General features: G+C 48.3%; 1 protein-coding gene across 1 annotated transcript in view; it reads left to right on the top strand.

The window, feature by feature from the left end:
* The first annotated feature begins 4159 nt into the window (after nt 1-4159).
* Nucleotides 4160-18658, top strand: part of GRIN2A (glutamate ionotropic receptor NMDA type subunit 2A) — a 430039-nt gene continuing 415540 nt past the window's right edge. Inside the window, 3 exon segments of the mRNA XM_070460672.1 lie at nt 4160-5063; nt 5693-5883; nt 7332-7763. Of these exon segments, the coding sequence (XP_070316773.1) occupies nt 7350-7763 (414 nt within the window). The 5' untranslated portion in view covers nt 4160-5063; nt 5693-5883; nt 7332-7349.

Below are 18658 nucleotides of genomic sequence, written 5' to 3'. Positions count from 1 at the left end.
CCATGGGGTCGCTAGGAGTCAGACACGACTGAGCGACTTCACTTTCACTTTTCACTTTCATGCATTGGAGAAGGAAATGGCAACCCACTCCAGTGTTCTTGCCTGGAGAATCCCAGGGACAGGGGAGCCTGGTGGGCTGCCATCTATGGGGTCGCACAGAGTTGGACACGACTGAAGCGACTTAGCAGCAGCAGCAGCCTTGGCACTCCATTAAAGACAAAGTCAGGAAGGCTGGAATCATGGATAGCTCAAGTGTTGTTACCCTCAGGCTGGAATTCGGAGGGACAGTGAAGGAAGATCACCTGTGATGAAACAATGTAGTGGCTGGTTTGAAGTTTAGGTACCCCCTCCACCACCCCAAATTACCTTGTTGCTCTATCTTTCTCTCTCAGAATTCTGTCATACTGCTTTGGAATCCCCATAACCTAGTAGAATGCACACACACTTTATTTTACACAGCAGACAATTAAAGCAAACATTCTGGATCCTGCTCCAAATTTTGCCTTTAGCATCTTGTCTCTCCTAGTACTAAGGTCCCACTTGAGTCTCTCTCTTTCTCCATGTGCAAAATAAAAGTGTTGGGCCAGCTCACTAATTCTCAAAAAACATTCAAAGGAACAATTGTCCTGCAAGATGGTAGCAGCTATTATATGTAATAGCTTTCCATGATTAATATTTTTAGAATGTTGCTGGACTGATAAAAACATTTTTTAAAGTGCAAGGCATTTTAGATCTTTACTAAAAATCCACCTTCAAGTTACTCAGGTAGGCAGAGTTCCCCAGGCTTATTCAGAAATGGAAAATACGTCATAGTGATAGTCTTTAAAGGTCTTTCAGCTTCAGAATGCTGTAATTTTTACCAATTTCCTTTGAGATGCATAATCAATGATTGACTCACTTTAGATCTCTCCTGCAGATATGATATGGTGGTTGATTTTTAACCACAGTGTTTAAGTGACTCAAGGCAAATGGCAACCCTGGGGGTCATTTCTTTAGCTGAGCATTTGAAGATAAATCAATCGAACTGAGAACAATTGAAACAATTTGTTCTTTTAAGACCAGACTAGGTTATTTCAATTACATTAATGATGTAAATAATGTGATAAAACCAACAGGCAGAACTGACTGCAGAGACTAGGGGGCCTTTTGGGGGGGGCATACATAGCTTTTGTCGGCATAGTTGCTATGAAGGTTTTCTGTCTGAACGTCTCAAGTAGCAAAATCCTACGCAGCACCCCCCACCCCCACCAACATGCACTGTTGCAGTTTTCATCCGCACGTGGTGGAGTTCTAGGTGCCTGACCCTCCCTCAGTGGTTCTCCACACTGGGGAGATGTGCAGGCTGGGGCAGCCTGTGTCTGCCACAGAGACAGACTGTTACTTCCGATGAAGGGCCATTGTCTTTCCCTAATCAAAAGAGGTCACACTTGTTTGATCTACCTTTCTGCAAGCCTGGACGTGAATAACTTCAAACTCTTCATATCAATAGTTTCACCAAGACTATTTCAGCATCAGCATTAATATAAAGGGATGGAAAACACACTGGGTACTAACCAGGGAATCATTAGCATCACCTATGGGATTAAAGGGCTTCCCAGGTGATGCTCGTGGTAAAGAACCCACCTGCCAATGCAGGAGATGTAAAAACATGAGGGTTCAATTCCTGGGTTAAGAAGATCTCCTGGAGGAGGGCATGGAAACCCACTCCAGTATTCTTGCCTGGAAAATCCCCATGGACAGAGGAGCCTGGCAGCCTACAGTCCATGGGGTTGCAGAGTGGGACACGACTGAAGTGACTTAGCAACCTGATGCAAAGAACTGACTCACTAGAAAAGAACCTGATGCTGGAAAAGATTGAAGGCAGGAGAAGAAGGGGACAACAGAAGATGAGACTGTTGGATGGCATCACTGACTCAAAGGACATGAGTTTGAGTAAGCTCTGGGAGTTGGTGATGGACAGGGCAGCCTGGCATGCTGCAGTTCATGGGGTCACAAAGAATCGGACATGACTGAGTGAATGAACTGAAACATGCTTGGCCTCACCACTGAAGATTTTGATGGTGGAGATCTAAAGTGGGAGCAGGGGACTTCCCTGGTAGTCCAGTGGCTAAGACTCTTCGGGCCCAGTGCAGGAGGTCTGGGGTTTGATCCCTGGTCAGGGAACTAGACCCCACATGCCACAAGTAAAGATCCAATGTGCCACAACTAAAGCCAAATAAATAAATGAATACTAAAAAAAAAATAAAGTGGGAACAGGCATCAATATTTTAAAAAGCTTAACATATAACAACCCACATGCTCAATGGGAGACTGGATACATGAAATGTGGTGTATTCATTCAAAGGAAAGCTACTCAGTAATAAAAAGAAAAAATGTTTTTGTTACATGCAGCAACATGGACATCAGGTTAAGTGAAAAAAGTCAGTCACTAAATAATATATACAATGTAGAATTACCTTTTAAATGAAGTTTGAAAAATAAGCAAAGCTTAAAACTCAACATTCAAAAAAACGAAATCATGGCATCTAGTCCCATCACTTCATGGCAAATAGGTGGGGAAACAAGGGAACCAGTGACAAACTTCATTTTCTTGGGCTCCAAAATCACTGCAGATGGTGACTGTGACCATGAAATTAAAAGATGCTTGCTCCTTGGAAGAAAAACTATGACCAACCTAGACAGCATATCAAAAAGCAGAGACATTACTTTGCCAACAAAGGTCCATCTGGTCAAAGCTATGGTTTTTCTAGTAGTCATGTACAGATGCGAAAGTTGGACTATAAAGAAAGCTGAGTGCTGAAGAAGTCATGCTTTTGAACTCTGGTGTTGGAGAAGACTCTTGAGAGTCCTTTGGACTGCAAGGAGATCCAACCAGTCTACCCTAAAGGAAATCAATCCTGAATATTCATTGGAAGAACTGATGCTGAAGTTGAAACTCCAATACTCTGGCCACCTGATGAAAAGAACTGACTCATTGGAAAAGACCCTGCTGCTGGGAGGGATTGGGGGCAGGAGGAGAAGGGGACGGCAGAGGATGAGATGGCTGGATGGCATCACCAACTCGATGGACATGAGTTTGAGTAAACTCCGGGAGTTCGTGATGGACAGAGAGGCCTGGCGTGCTGCGATTCATGGGGTCGCAAAGAGTCGGACATGACTGAGCGACTGAACTGAACTGAACTGAACTGAACCTGTGCTAAAGTCCAAGAAATGATCATCTCCACCCAAGACATGGGCCCAATCCAGCTCAGCCAAGTTCCAACTTCAAGAAACAGAACACTTCCCAGTTCTCTGCCTTATATCACACCGCTCCACAATTTTACCCTCCAGAATTTCTCTCTGTGGATGATATAACTCTGGAGAACTCAGCATACAACCACCAACTTAATAGTAAACAAATAGGTGTCCAGGAGCTGTGCTTCCATTCCTGTCTCCATTTCAGTGGCCACATCTGCACCCCTGGAAGGGGTCCCTTCTCTCCCAGGTCACCTTGTGGTTTATTGAGCACCTACTATGTGCTGGATCTTGGGGGCTTTTTTACCAAGGAGTTTCCTCATTTTCAAATTAACCCTGATAAGCTGATTTTTTTTTTTTACTGTCTTCCCCATTTTTCAGATTAGCAAATCGACTAAGAAGATGAATAACGGGCCTGGAGGTGGCATCAGGCCAGTTAAGTGGAGGACTCAGGGTTAGAACAGTGATTGCAAAACTCCTTACAATTTAAGGTCTTGTTTCTTCCAGAATCTGAGGGGAAAAAAGCAGTGTTGGAAGGAGAGACACATACACAGTGTTGGAAGGAGTGTAAAGGGGGCAAAGGTCCTTACTTGGCAATGCTTTTCAAGCCCAATTACCAGAATCCAAGTCAGTCAGGCCCCGCACACACAGGAGTCCCACGCTCTCTGGCTTGACCCTGCTGGTAGCTTAAAAGTGGCAGCTTCAGGGCGACTTTTGTTTGGTGTAACTTAGAAAACAAGAAAGAAGCAAGTGGAGGGTGTCGAGACGTCTTTCGTTTTAGATTTGTGGCTCCCTGAGATCAGAGGAGTGGGTTCCTCTTTGGGGGTGGCGAGGCACAGGGGAGGCATTGGAGCAGATTCTGTGGCGCGTGTGTGTGTGTGTGTGTGTGTGTGTGCGCGCGCGCGTGTGTGTTGGCGCGCCTGTGCGTGGAAGGGGGATTGCTGTACCCAGCCGAGGCACTGGGGGAGGAGGAAGCGGTAGCAGAGATCTGAATAATTGATTCCTCAGCAGCACCAGACGCCTGGGAGCGGGCGGAGATCGTGGTTTCAGCACCACGGACAGCGGCGCACCCGCCTCCGGCGCCCCCGCCGCCAGCCAGCTTCCTATCCCGACCTTACCGCCGCTGTGCGCTCCGGGAGCCGGTGGCCGCGCTCTGCGCCGCCGCGGAGGGACTGCGGGGTCTGCCTCGGCCCGCCTCCGGGGAGGGCGGCTGCGGACGGGAGACTCTCTCGCCCGCCGGAGCTCCAAGCCTTTTCGGCTTTCGCGGGGGCTGCAGCGTCTCGTCGACTGAGAACAAGTCCTCAAGTTGGCGTGGGGGGCGCCCCTGCCTTCCTCCTCCTCTTCCTGCGAGGCGACCGCAGCAGAAGCACGCCTCGGGAGCCCGGTTGAGCCAGTTCTGTGAACCAGGGTGGCCGGACTCCCGCCGGGAAGTGGGGAGCTGAACGCCTGGCGTGGAGCTGGCCCCGCAGCTAAGGGCTTAGAGGGAGCTGCCTGTCCCCCCCGCCCGCGCCTCTCTCGGCCGGGGACCGCGGGGATCCCCGGCCACACGCGCGCGCGCGCTCCCACATCCACTCATACACACACTCGCCCTCACACATCCATCAGCCCGGAGCCGGGGCTGCGGAGAGGGCTCTCTCGCGCGCTCGGAGGACCGGGGCAGCGACTGTCCGGAGTGGGGCAGGAAGCCCAGCTCAGGCTCTTGGAGGGAGGCGCCGAGGGCTTAGCCGGAGCATGGGGCCCGCTGAGCACTGAGAGTCGCGGCCGCAGCCATCAGCCCTGGAGATGACCAGGGGCGGCCACTGCTGAGAACTATGTGGAGAGAGGCTGCGGTGAGTGCCGGCGCGGGACGCGGGGCCTCGGCGGCCCCTTTGGGAAGAGGACGGTGGGAGGCTTTCATAGGAGGGGCGACAGGGCTGCAGGAGGGTCGTTGCGTGGGAAACATCGCACCTCCCTCGGGGGTCCGGGGCTGAGGGAACCGGAGTCCTTCCCTCCCCCTCTCCTCCTGCCGGCACATCGCAAACTCAGCCCGCCCCCTCCCTCAATCTCAGCCCCCATTCCCTCCTCTTTGTCTCCCTACCCCCCTCCTTGCTCAGAAGCTCCTGGCCGCACTACTCCCGGCTGCCGGAGCCGGGGAGGCGGCAGGGGGTGAGAGCCGAGGTGCCCTGTTAGCTTCTCGAGGGTGGCCAACCCGGGGCTCCGGTTCTCCTGTGCGCCCCGGGAGTGAAGCTCTCCATTTCGGCCCCACGATTTTAGGAGCCGCACTGGGGGACGTCTCGGGCACGGAGCTTCAGATTCCCAGCTCGGGCCGAGCCCCCACTGAGCGCGCAGGGGGCGGGGGTGGGGTTGGGGGTGCTGTGTGAGCATTGCAGACTGCAGTCAGTCCCCCCCGTCCCTCCGCCTCCCCTCCCCCCGCCCGTGGGCTGACCCTGTCTCTCCGTCTCTTTCTCCGCCCCGGTAGAGCCCTGCTGCAGAGCCTCCGGCTGGGATAGCCGCCCCCCGTGGGGGCGATGCGGACTGCGCGGGACGGCCAGGGGAGCGCGCGGGGGCCGCAGCATGCGGGAACCCGCTAAACCCGGTGGCTGCTGAAGCGGCCGAGATGCTTGTGCGCGCAGCGCGCCCCACCGCATCCTCGACCTTCTCTGGCTACAGGTACGTCCCAGCGGGAAACCTGGGCCCCGCCGGGGTTCTGGGAGAAGGAACAGTCGGCCGGAGGTAGAGCGGGAGAAGGATCCGCGGAGAGAGGGAGCGAGAGAGAGAAAGCGGGAGAGGGCGCAGCAGGAGCAAGGCGCGGGAGGAGCACCAGGGGGCGCTGCGGCTCCGCGCTCGCGGGGCTCCGCCGAAGAGCGCCGAGGCCGGCGCGAGTTCGCCCCAACTTCCCCCTGGCGCCAGGCAGCGCCTGGCCCGAGGGGCGCGCGCCCCAGCACTCGTGCCCGACGACGCTGGTATCTGCTGGCGGGCGCGGCCGTGCACCTGGTGCGGTCCATGTGTGGGCACTGGCGGAGGACGTGTGTGGACTCCGGATGGCCTTGGGCCCCTCTACTGCGGGCCTGCGGAGGTGCGCAGAAATGAGCGCGTGCCTGTGAGGGTGCGCGGCCCACTGCCCACGTGCACCTAAGACTTGGTAACAGAATCTGAAGTGGGAAAGCCTGGGGTCGGGGGTGGGCCAGTGCTGCACAGTTCACGTCCGTCCGAGAGCTTCTGGGGAGGCAACCTTCCTCCCCGCCCGGCCCCCAACCCACCTTACCCAGCCCCACGCACGTTCTTTGCTAGCTCCCACGCGTCGGCCCGCGGGGAGGCGGGGGACGTGCCTCCCCTCCAGAATTCTGCATTGCACACGGCGTGCGTGAGAGATTGTGTGTATGTGTGTGTCTGAGCCTGTGTGTGCCCGCGTGCGTGTAGGGGGCGGGTCCTGGGGCTGCTGGCGGTCGCTTCCTGCCCCCTCTGAGCAAGGTGGGGCGGACCTTAAGTTTCCTCCAGGCACCCTGGATTCTCGGGCGCAAGAGCGAGCGTCCTCAATTCCATGCGCTTGGGGCGGTCCCTGCTCTAGAGGTGCGGGGTCTGCCGTGGGTGCTGAGTAGCGCCAGGTGGGTGATGAACCCCGGTGGGTTCGCAGGGTGTGAGGCCAGTCAACTAGCCTTGTGCCTTCGTTCGGCCGCCCCCGCACGCCTGGGCTGGTCTGTACTTTGCGCCGGGTTCGCAGGGGGCGGGGTCGGTAACTTAGACTCGCGGGGGTGGGAGATGGGTGGGTGGAGGGTATGCTTTGCGAGCCTACGTCAGGGGCCGTCGCCAAGTGGTCCCACTTAGGGAGTGCGGCGGGAGATGTGGGTTGAGTCGAAGAGAGAGAGGAGGCTGAATGCGAAGGTGGGTTTGGGGACAGTTACGGAGAATCAGCTCGGATTGGAGTTATGGACAGAGTTGTAGACGGGTCGAGGGACGTGGATGGCCAGGGGATGGGGAATGGAGTCAGTGACTCCAACAGCTCTCCCTGGGGTGGTTTCCCTATCTGGCTCCTGGAGCAAGGGGCTATGTCTGTAATCCCCCTCCTCTAGAACCCTCGCGCACCGAAGCGGCGCTGACTCTTCCTCTCCACCTTGCAGGGACCGTAAGTGGCGACTATGGGCAGACTGGGCTACTGGACCTTGCTGGTGCTGCCGGCCCTTTTGGTCTGGCGCGGTCCGGCGCAGGGCGCGGCGGCGGAGAAGGGTCCCCCGGCGCTGAACATCGCAGTGCTGCTGGGCCACAGCCACGACGTGACGGAGCGTGAACTGCGAAACCTGTGGGGCCCCGAGCAGGCAGCTGGGCTGCCCCTGGACGTGAACGTGGTAGCGCTGCTGATGAACCGGACGGATCCCAAGAGCCTCATCACGCACGTGTGTGACCTCATGTCAGGGGCGCGCATCCATGGCCTGGTGTTTGGGGACGACACCGACCAGGAGGCCGTGGCCCAGATGCTGGATTTTATCTCCTCACAGACTTTCATTCCCATCCTGGGCATCCACGGGGGCGCATCTATGATCATGGCTGACAAGGTAAGGCTGGGAGGCGATGGGCTGTCCAGACCCCAGTGCGCGCCAGTCATATGGCAGTCACTGCAGGTTTTCGGGAGCCCCTGGCCTCCGTGCTAATCTGAAAGGGGGTTGTGGCCACCGACCCTAAGGAGAGCCAGGTCCTGCTTCTCCAACCTGGAATCGAATGGAAATGCTTTTTGCTTTGGTTCTGAAAGTGGGGGTGTTCGGAGGCACCATGGGTGTGCCAGGAAGAACTCAGTAAATGCAGAAGTAAATGGGGTGGTGGAATGCTTAGAGATGGCTAGGTGGTGCACAGAGGTGAGCCTGGTGGCAACTTGAAACAATAAGTTTTATATTCCTACAGTATTAGTTTTACCTGATTGTGTTGTGGCAAATGTCCATTTTTTCCCCTACTAAAAGCCATGGAAACTATTTTTAAAGGATCAAAGGTGGGGATATTGTGGAATAAAATGCAAAGTTTTAGGTAAAGCAGAAAAAAGCAGAAAAATGTCCTGGTTCCACAGACTCTCTACAATTAGAGGAAGTGGGGTGGGAGGTCTGAGGAGCCCTGGGATAATAGCACACAGGTATGGGTTTCTCCAAGGGAGTGTCTGTGAGTGGAGAGAAGGGACTGCTGACCCAGAGATGGAGGCGCTGGGTGTTCCTACATGTTACCTGGGTGGGACTGCTGGGGTCCGAGGCCCTCAGATGGAGGGCTTGGCTCCTAAGGATGGGTTTTGATAACGTAGTTGGAGGGTGTCCCAATGAAGGAAAGGTGTACAGATCTCTTGGCTTAGAGTGGGAGGGAGGGTCTTTCTGTGGATCACCTGGGGGTATTGGTGTGGAGAAGAGGGGTCTGGAGATTTGAGTGAGATGTTCTGAGAGCCTGGTTTGAGAACTGTGCAGAAGAGCAGGTGGGAAAGGAAAAGCAAGGTGAAAAATGAGAAAGAAGGGGAGGGTTGGTGTTTGTGGGTGCCCTGTGCTTCTGTCTAAGCCCTGGAAGAGAAATGGGAGGGGGTGTCAGGAAGGGAGGTGTGAATGTACTTGTGCGCTGTGGATCCCCCCAGTCCTGAGACCTTATTGGAGTATGTTCCTTAGATAGCAGGAGACATCGTAATGGAGCCAGCAGACTTTTGTCATAGCACTTTGCTTCTGATGCTCTCAAGGCACTTTTACATTCGTCAAATCAAATACTACTTCTCCCTCAGCAATTCCCACCAGCTCCTTTGGGAACCGTATTAATTCTTTCAGGTCTCCTGGGCTGTGGCACATTCTGTTGAAATACACAACTGATGTAGAATCTTATTAAACATTCATTTTAAATGGTTTGCAACCTAGCAGAATTCCTATGTGTGGTTGAGTATTTTCCCAGCCACCTCTCAGTTTTGGGGGGGTTCCTTTCTGGGAAGAAATAAGTAGGGAACAGCTGTGTCTTGTCACTGATATGTGGCCATTTCAGAACTGGCAAAGGTCTTAGTCTATTAGAGCATCCTGTAGCTTTCAGGTGAAGAGATTCAGCTCAGGGCAATTAAAGACTTAGCTAAGACCACACGGTACATGATGGAACTAGATCTCTGGTTTTCTGGTCCTCTGCTTTCTGACGAAGGCACAAAGAAGGATAAGAACAGCATTTCCCAGCAGGGTTTTGGAGTGTGATTTTGGGATTTAAATATTACCACTGATTCCTTCTCCCTTCTGAAGTTTTGACGGAGCAACATGCACTTAAACAGGAGCCATATTGAAAGTGAAATTTCTGTATCGACTAGGCCCAGCACAATCAGTGGAGAAATATGGTAAAACCTGAATAGGAGAAATGTTGGCAGGTGTGGGGCTCGGCTCTTACCTGACTTACCCATCTGACTATAGGCAAAGAAGCAGGAACAGAAATGGGCTTATAGTTAGCATCCCCTTCATAAGCAGTGACCCGTCCACGTCAGGCTCTGACTTACTAGACCTCTAAGAGGGTATTAGGAAGGGAGTTTTGAGAAGTCCAGAGGATAGGGTGGAAGCATCTTCTCTTGCAGAATAAAACTGCCTTATGGGGATTGGACATGACTGTGACCCCACTTAAAGAAGAAAAAGGACCTCAGGAAAGGGCAAGAGGAAGATGAGAAAGGACGTTTTCAGAGATGTCAAGATGAGAGATTGATTTAAGAGGGGTGGAGAGGAGAGGAATAAAAGGGTGCCTTGGCTCAAAAATGGTGAAAGGAGTTGGATAGTCTTCATTACCGTTGGGGTTTTCTGAGTTGGTCTTGATGGCAGGGAATCAAAGAAGCCGAGGGATAACATTCGGGTATATGTTGGATCCCCTATGGGGGATGTGCAAGTGATGTTAAGAGGAGTGGGGTTGAGGAGTGGGATTTCGAGAAACCTGATTGTGTTAAAAAGAAAGGAAAGAGATCGTCTGGGATGTGAACAGCCCTCCCTCCATTAGTAACGTGTTGAGTTGGCTTGTGTCTTTGCCGCCTGTTTCTGCGGAGTTGCAGTTTGGCTCTGAAGAAGCAGTCATGGGCATTGCCTTGTTCAGTTGGGTGTGCCCCCGGTCTCGTGGCCACAGAATCCGAGTCTCCCCAAACCACTAAGACCTCTCTGTCCCCCCCCCCCTAAGATGACATCATTTGGTAAAGCCCAGCACATACCTGTGTTGTTTGCATTTCTCAATTGGTAACATGATCCGGTCTCGGTGAATAAGAATGGCAGTTAATTTGACTATCAATTAAATTGAGCCTCTCTCCCCAGTTCTTACCTTTTCCCCAATCTTCTTTACCCTTGGTTGGGTGGGGGGGGGTGGGGGGAAGAACAGAGCTTTGTAATAATTGAAATGTGTTAAGTGGCAGATTTTTGTGGTTTAATTTAATTTACAATGGAGATATTAATTTTTGCTTCTATCACTGGGTGTTCTTAAAATATAATTAATTTAGAGGTGAGAATAATGCTCAACATTGATAGAGTTCTAACCTTATCTTGGTTTGGCCATTTTGATCCCATGCACATGAAACACGCTCTGGTTTTGCTAACAGCCCTAGTAAATCAAGCACAGATACTGGACCTTTATGTTGTTGCTCAACACCCTCACCTCCTCTCCTTCCACCCTTATTTCTAACTGCTCCACGGAAGGGAAAAGGCAAGGCTTACATTTTAGCTACATCTATCCATGTCAGTTACTGCGTGGGTTTTACTTTATATATTATTGCTATATATACTTTTTTATCTCCTCTACTGGAGTGTAAGTTCCTTGAGGACAGATTTTTTTTAAAGTGTTTATGTGTATATGTATATTTGAAATAATGATATTCCTCCTCCACAGACAGTTTATAAAAATAATGTCTTTTCATTACAGAGCACTTAGAAAGTATATTAAAGTTTAAAGAAGAAAATAAAAATCTCCCTTTAAATCTTATCGCCAGGGGTAACCACTGTGGATTCTTGGATCTATTTCGTTTTAAGCTTGAGTTATAAGTTCAGGATTATATTGTGTGTATATGTTGTTTCGTTTATTGTACTTTGCATCCTGTGGGCTTTCTTACAAGATTCAGGTTTTTTGTTTATCCTGGAAGAATCCCAGCCATTATCTGTTTGATGTTTCCTTTCTAACGTTCTCTTTTTCTCTATATTTAGTCTTTCAGTAATTTCTGTATGTATCTAAAGCATTTTTTTAAGTTCTCTGTCTCTCTGTGTTATGTTTGTACGGTGTTTCCTCAATTCTTTATTCTCGTTAACCGGTTCTTTTCATTTGTGTCTAGTATATTATTTTGCCTATCTGAGGAGTCTTAAATTTCAACACTGATTAATTTAATTTCTAAGATACAAAACGGTTTTCTGCTTTTGTTTTATTGAAGCAATACCTTCTCATACCTTCCTGCTTTTGTTCTATTGAAACCCTCTTCTCACTTTGTGGATGTGAATCCTTTCCCTTCGAGGATTTAAAAAATACTTCTTATGAAGTCCTCTGATTGCTCTAGCATCTTTTCTTCTTCCCGTGTGAGTTCTTCCATTTTGTAGAGTTTGATAATTGGATAGCCTCATAGGCTCTCGAATTTTTGTTTGTGAACTTATTGCCAAGGCAGTTTTATGGCTTCTTCTGCCCTGTAGCTGTAAGCTGGTGTGTTTTTTAACCAGAGCTCTTGTCAGCAACTCAGCTCCGAGCTCTTTTTCTGCTCTATACACTCTGGTGCAGGCTTGGGTCCTGCTTTTCCGTAGGGGCTCTCATTCTGGCTCTGTTACACATGCAGGGATGTTCTTGTGGCTGTGACTCGTGGTGGATGGTGCAGACGTTTCGTCCCCATTCACGGTTAGCTGCGTGGTTTGGGTCCAGCCCTGCCCCTTGTCCCCTTGGTAGATCTTGGGACCTCTGCTCCTGTGGCTCATATCAGACTTACTCCCCCATGCACTTTGATCCCTCCTGAAATTGTAGAGTCTCATCTTTTGATTCATTTATTTTTAGGTAGGGCCTTCTATTTTTGATCTGTGATTCCCTTATTTTCAAGCAACATTTTATAAATTTTGAGATCTCTAGAGTTTGATCTATAAATTCTGTGTCTTAGGAGCAGAAGAGGGAGGCAGCTAAATGTGTTCACTGTGATTTTGACCCAGTTATATTTCACAACCTGCTTTTATTTCTTTCAGATTTGATTACATAGTCTTGGAATTTTTCCTTATCATTAAACCGACTTCTCAAACATGATTTTAAATGGTGCAGAATGTTCTGTTTATACCACAATGATTTAAACTTTTCTTCTGTTTCTTCCCACCTTTAGTAAGGTTGGTTTCTGGTCCACGTGTGTGTTCTTTTGGGCACCTTGCACTGATCTTTGCTTTTTGCCTTCGTTTCTGGGTACATATATGGTGACGGAGTGAATCAAGTCACTGGTTTGGATGCCGACTTGCTGCAGTTTCTGGAAGAACTTACCTTGCTGTGGGTCAGGGTTTTCCATCCTTTGTTTGTTCCCAAATGCTGACTGATTTCATGGGTGTGTGTGAAGTCTCCTCTTTTCTCCCGTGGGCAGGTAATTCCTAGCCATCCTGAGGATTAACAGAAGTTGGGGGCTTCCATGTGAAAGGCCTCCGTAGCTCTGCTGAGTAACAGCTCACCTGTAGGAGGCTGCTGCATTCCTTTGGCGGCTCGGAGTTTGGGTGGGAGTGATGAGCCTGCCCATTAAACTCAGAAGGCTCGTGGAAAGGGCAGAAACGCACATCAGAAGGTCGATGGAGCCCACTCAGATCCTGTTGTAGAGGCTTCAGGTGGTTCCTGGGAGAGTGAGTGGGGAGGCCTATCTTTAGCCTTTTCCATGAGGCACGTCAGATGTAGTCATCACTCCTCACAGAAGTTATGGAGAATCTCTGCCCTGAGAGGCGCTGTGACCTCTCTATGGGGCCCTCGGCAGCTCATCACCTGGACTCTTGATAGATATGGTCTGGCAGGGCTGGGTGGGTGCTCATCTTCTCTTTGGTAGCCTCACATGGAAAATGCTTCTCTAGGTAGTGTGAGGGGGAGAGAGAAAGATAATGAGAGAGAGAAAGAGAGTGTGGGAAATCTCAGATTTGTAACAGGGGCTTGGTGGCTTCTGAGAAGGCCATCATGAAAAGGAATGGTTATGGTGTTGCTAACTAGTGTGGTTTATTCTATGCTGCCACTTAGTTATTTAAATTCGAATTAGTTGCCAACATTTTAAAGTTAGGTGGTATCACATTTATTTATTTATTTTTAAACCCAAATTTCATGCTTCTTTGGGAAAATCAGAAGGCCTGGTAACACTGGCCTTGCTTCTCCCCATAGTGACAGGTGGCTGGAGATTAATAGTGCCCCTCCCCCCCTTAAACTGGAAAAGGAAATGGCAATCCACTCCAGGGTTCTTGCCTGGAGAATCCCCATGGACAGAGGAGCCTGGTGGGCTACAGTCCATGGGGTTGCAAACAGTTGGACATGACTGGAGTGACTGAGCATCCCTTAAATGGGCCTGATGCTTGTCCCGCCTTCAGACTCCAGTTTGCCCACTTCTCTCACTTATGTTACAGTGTTGGTCCTGAAGGCAGTGGGGTTTGTGACCCCTGATATGATGAAGAAAGCAGCTGGCTTTTGTTAAGAGGGTCTCTCGTGGTCCTTTTCCTTCTCTCCCAGACTGCTCCTTGAGACGTGGAAAACTGGAGGTGTGCACATGGGCACGTCGCTCCATTCACAGCTGCCACCCCTAATCCCCTGTAGCATTTTGTTCTTTTTGACCACAAGCCCTAAATTCTTCTCAACACGGTCCTCCAGGAAGACACTACCAAGTTAGTTAGCTTGAGTTCACTAACTACTACTCAAGTTAACTTGGGTCAGAAGACCCCAGAATACCCTAGATGAACAGTCTGAGCACCTACATTCCATTTCCAAATAGCAGTGTGACTTTGAGACAGTCTCTTCAGCTTTCTCTACCTCAGTTTCTCCTGTAAAATGAAAGTTTAGGGAGATACTATCTTCTAAAGCCTCTTTCCAGCTTTGAAAATTTTATCGCCTTCAAGAAAAGACTGGGAGGAAACATAACAAAATGTGAGCTGTGGTTATCTTTGGGTGGTTTGTTCATGGCTGTTTTCATCTTAAGAAAAATATCATTACAGCATGGCTAATAAGTTGAACCTCGAGTTAGATTGTCTGTGTTTAAATTCGGGTTCTGGGTGATCATGGGAAAGTTGCTTCCTGTCTCTGAGCCTGAGTGTCTTCATCTTTAGGATGAGGACAGTAATAGTACCTGCTTCTTAGAGTTGTGAGATTTAAATGGGATAATAGATATAAAGCATGTAGCTTAGTGCTTGGCTCTTAATATATACTTCTTATGGGAATGTTACTGTCATTGTGTCTATATTTTGTGGTTTTTATTTTTCTACAAAGTACATGTGTGTGCTTAGTCGCTCAGTTGGGTCTGACTCTTTGCAACCCCATGGATTGCAGCCCGCCAGGCTCCTCTGTCCTTGGGGATTTTCCAGGTGAGAATACTGGAGTGGGTTGCCATGCCCTCCTCTAGGGGATCTTCCCAACCCAGGGATCGAACCCACTGCAGGTGGATTCTTTACCGACTGAACCACCAGGAAAGCCTGTAGTACATATGCTTTTTAATAACCAGAAGGGTTATTATAATAAAATTATAATAATAGTATAACAACCTGAAGGGTAATGTGGTGATATGAGGCTATTCCCTGGGAGAAACTGGAAATGAGTCTCATAGAACTCTTAGAATGGGAGAGTCCAACATGAAACAATTCATAATTTCTGAACTGGGACAACCAGAAGCTTTCTTTGAGTTTTTAGAACTTGCTATGAACTTTATCTTGGCAAACTGAAGATTAAATGTGGCCAGTGTGAAAGTGGCTGTAAGAGGTGACCTTTATGGTAAATAATTCCACCAGTTGGAACCCATGTTTGCACTGGGCTTAGGACTCTGGGTCTAGACATATATATATGTGTGTGTTTTGTTAGTCACTCAGTCATGTCCGACTCTTTGCAACCCCATGGACTGTAGCCCTCCAGGCTCCTGTGTCCATGGAATTCTCCAGGCAAGAATAATGCAGTGGGTAGCCATTCCCTTCTCCAGGGGATCATCCCGACCTAGAGATAAAACCTGGGTCTTCTGCATTGCAGGCAGATTCTTTATCATCTGTGCTACCAGGGAAGCCCGTGGACATATATAATTTCTTATTTTCTTTCTGCCAAGGATTAAGTGGCTCTGAGACAGCCTGAGGACACCTGGCAGCCCCAGAGATATTTGACTGAAGAATCCTTGTGATCTTATTCTTTTGCTCTTATTTTATTATCCTTTTAAGTTAATGATTGTGAATCAAGTTGGCTTAGGGAAGGGGCTTAGATTCAAGAGTGAATATAGATTTTGATGTTAATAATCTGGTTGCCTTAATTGAAGTGATTTAAGATGTTGGATGATGGAATTAAAATTCAAAACTGTCTTTCCAGGTTGAAATGGTGAACCCATACTACAGACTGCACTGAAGAGTTTAAAAAGGATGTACATTCTTGCAGGAAGGGGGGGATGTGACTTTCCAATTCGCTTGAAATTGATTTTTGTAAGAGTCCTGAACCAGTGGACTGCCTGCTGAGTCTGGCTCATGGATGCATTAGTATTTTATTTCACCAGCATAGTATTTTTAAATACTTGAATTTTAATGTCTTTGGACAAGGCATTCACTTTTAGGTTCCCTATAGCCTTCCTCGCTCCCTGTTATCTCACATCTAGACAGATTCATGCATTTATGTTAACTGCATGGTCTCTGCAGGCATTTGACATTATGATCCTCAATCACAGGATTTTTGTTTATTTCCTCATTTGTTTTGTATTGACCAGATGCTCAGCAGGTCCCAAGGAGTGATAGAGCTCTTGGAAAAGTAAAGCCCACATCTCTAGAAATATAATGTTGAAGTCAAGAGAGATGATAGTTCTGTTATACCTTTTCTGTTGTTAGGAGTCCCTTCTGCTCCAAGTCGCAGAGTATTTGACCCGCACTGGCTTAAACCATTAGGACATTTAGTTTTATTGTTTAACAAGGTGCCCTAGGTCTGGTTTAGTATCCCAGTAACCCATCCAGGGCTCAGGTCCTTTCCATTCCTCTATTTTGCCTTCCTCAGATGCTGGTTCACCTTGGTCACAAGATGGCTGCTTCTGTTCCAGCCATCACATCTTCATCTGCCAGCATTCATAAAAGGAAGAAAAGGGAGAGAAATGAAACTTTATTCTGGGCCCTCCCTCTATCCTTTTAATAGAGCAGACTTCCTGTTACATTTCATTGGCAAAAACTGAGTCTCTTGAACATCACTGATTGAAATTAATAATCAAAATTCTTCTCCAAGAGTGGATAATTGCCACTGGAGCAAAATTTTCTTCTGTTAGCAGAGGTGTAGGAGCCGTGGCTAGTTGGTCCACCTGATGCTGTCTCCAGCAACACCAATGCATCTGGAGACCTGACTTAGTTTTGGGGGTAATATTTGAAGATGAATGTTGAAAAACTTAAGTATGTTCAGAGGAAGAGCCTCCAGGATTATGTAGTATCTAAATAACATCTGACGAGAGTCTCCGAATAAATATTTAGGAAAATTCAGCCTGGAGAAGATAAATCTCAGAGAGGATAAGAGATGTGTTCAAAATACCCCATGGGCTGTTACAGGGTAGAAGGTTAAGTCTTAAGTTTGTTGTTGTTGTTGTTGTTTTGGGGACAGAACTGAGACCAGAGGGTGAAATTATAAGGTTGTTATGAAGAATAGGCTTTGGCAATTAGGTCTCTAATAGAAGACTCTGATATTTCATAGAATAATGTGTCTGTTGGACCTGACTGAGCCCAGAGTGACTGCCATCTGTCAGGGACACACACAGAGTCAGACTCACACTGGCAAGCTGGGACTGGGTCACCTCCGAGGTCCTTCCTCGCTCCCAGACTCTGCACCTCTCAAGTTCTTGAATTTCTAAAAATCCCCAAATCCTGATACTTCAGGCCCTTGGGTTTGGCTGAAAACCAACACCCTCACTTTCTGTAAGTGTGTGAGTAATTCAGTATAAATTTACCTGGCATGGGGGAGGAATTTATGAGCCCTGCATCATCACCCTAAATCCCCAGAGGACTTTACATCATTCGAAGGGTAGATGATATTTGAAAAGCAGAAAACCTATGTATATATCAATTCACACACACACATATAAATATAAACATAAGTAGGTCAGCTGGCGTCATATTTACTAGTGGAAATGTTTTTGGCTGAGAAGTGCATCTACATAAGACGACGTTTAGAGTAATTGCCAATGATCTCAAAAAGGGAAGTTTTTTGCAGTTCAGTTCAGTTAATCATCATTACTTATTGAAGTATATGCCTGTTTGTATGCATATTACTTTGGTAATACTTTTGTGTATCCTAAAGAGACAGCCAGACCCCTCTCTGATGTTTCAGCTAGGAAATTATCCTTTTCTGTCTGTTGTACTCCCCTGTGTTTTGAACATTTGCTTGTGGCAGAAACTTCTCTGGGTACTATTCCATTGTTTATCTCTCCCTCTGTTTTCCCCTCACACCTCCCAAGGAACAAACACAACCCGATTCCTTCCAAATGCTTTGCCTTTCCATTCAAATTTTACAACTTTGCATATGATGGAAACGGGTTTGTTTTTGGTAATTATTCATTTATTAGAAATAAGTACTCACGGGCAGAGTAAAAAAAAATTCCAGAAAATACAATGCAGCATTCAGAGAAAGAATGTTTGCTTAATTAATGCACAATGCCTGGTTCTCTCCGTAGAGGTGACCCTGTTACCTATTCAAAGAGAAAAAATGCTAATTGGGACAGTAGTTTGCTTCTCTTTATGATTTATTGCTGAAGTTGGTATGTTACCAGGGTCTTTTTCCTTTTTTAAAATCTCACTGACTTGAAAGAGGTTAATCGTTTTCCATTGGTCCCCAACTGTGTCTGTTTTTCCCCCAAACAAAATAAAAGCTCACGATCAAATATAAGCTGAAAATCACTGGCACCTCTAAAGCTAGGCCTACCTACTCATCCAAGGGATTTAAGATCCTTCAGGGTGATCTGGGGGGAGGAGGAGTCAGGGTCACTTTATAGGCTAATGAGAGCTATGGGCCATTCCCCCAGAGGAATATTCAGGAGACTGCATCTGATACCATGTCAATTTCAGGGGCACACAGACCCTCTGAAACCCATTCATAGCCTCCTTGGAATTGATTTATTCTTACTGGTTTATGAATAGGTCCATTCTTCATTGGTCTGTAAAACCTGGGCCCAAATGTTCTATAGATATACCTGTGATCAAATTATTTGCTTCCTTGCTATATAGCACAGAGAGCTCAGCTCAGTGATCTGTGATGACCTAGAGGGGTGGGATGATGGGGAGCGAGGGGGGTCCAAGACGGAGGGGATATGTGTATACATATCACT

Source organism: Odocoileus virginianus, chromosome 33 (assembly GCF_023699985.2).
Source record: "Odocoileus virginianus isolate 20LAN1187 ecotype Illinois chromosome 33, Ovbor_1.2, whole genome shotgun sequence".
Taxonomy (NCBI): Eukaryota; Metazoa; Chordata; class Mammalia; order Artiodactyla; family Cervidae; genus Odocoileus; species Odocoileus virginianus.
This window is presented reverse-complemented; position numbering and strand designations above follow the sequence as displayed.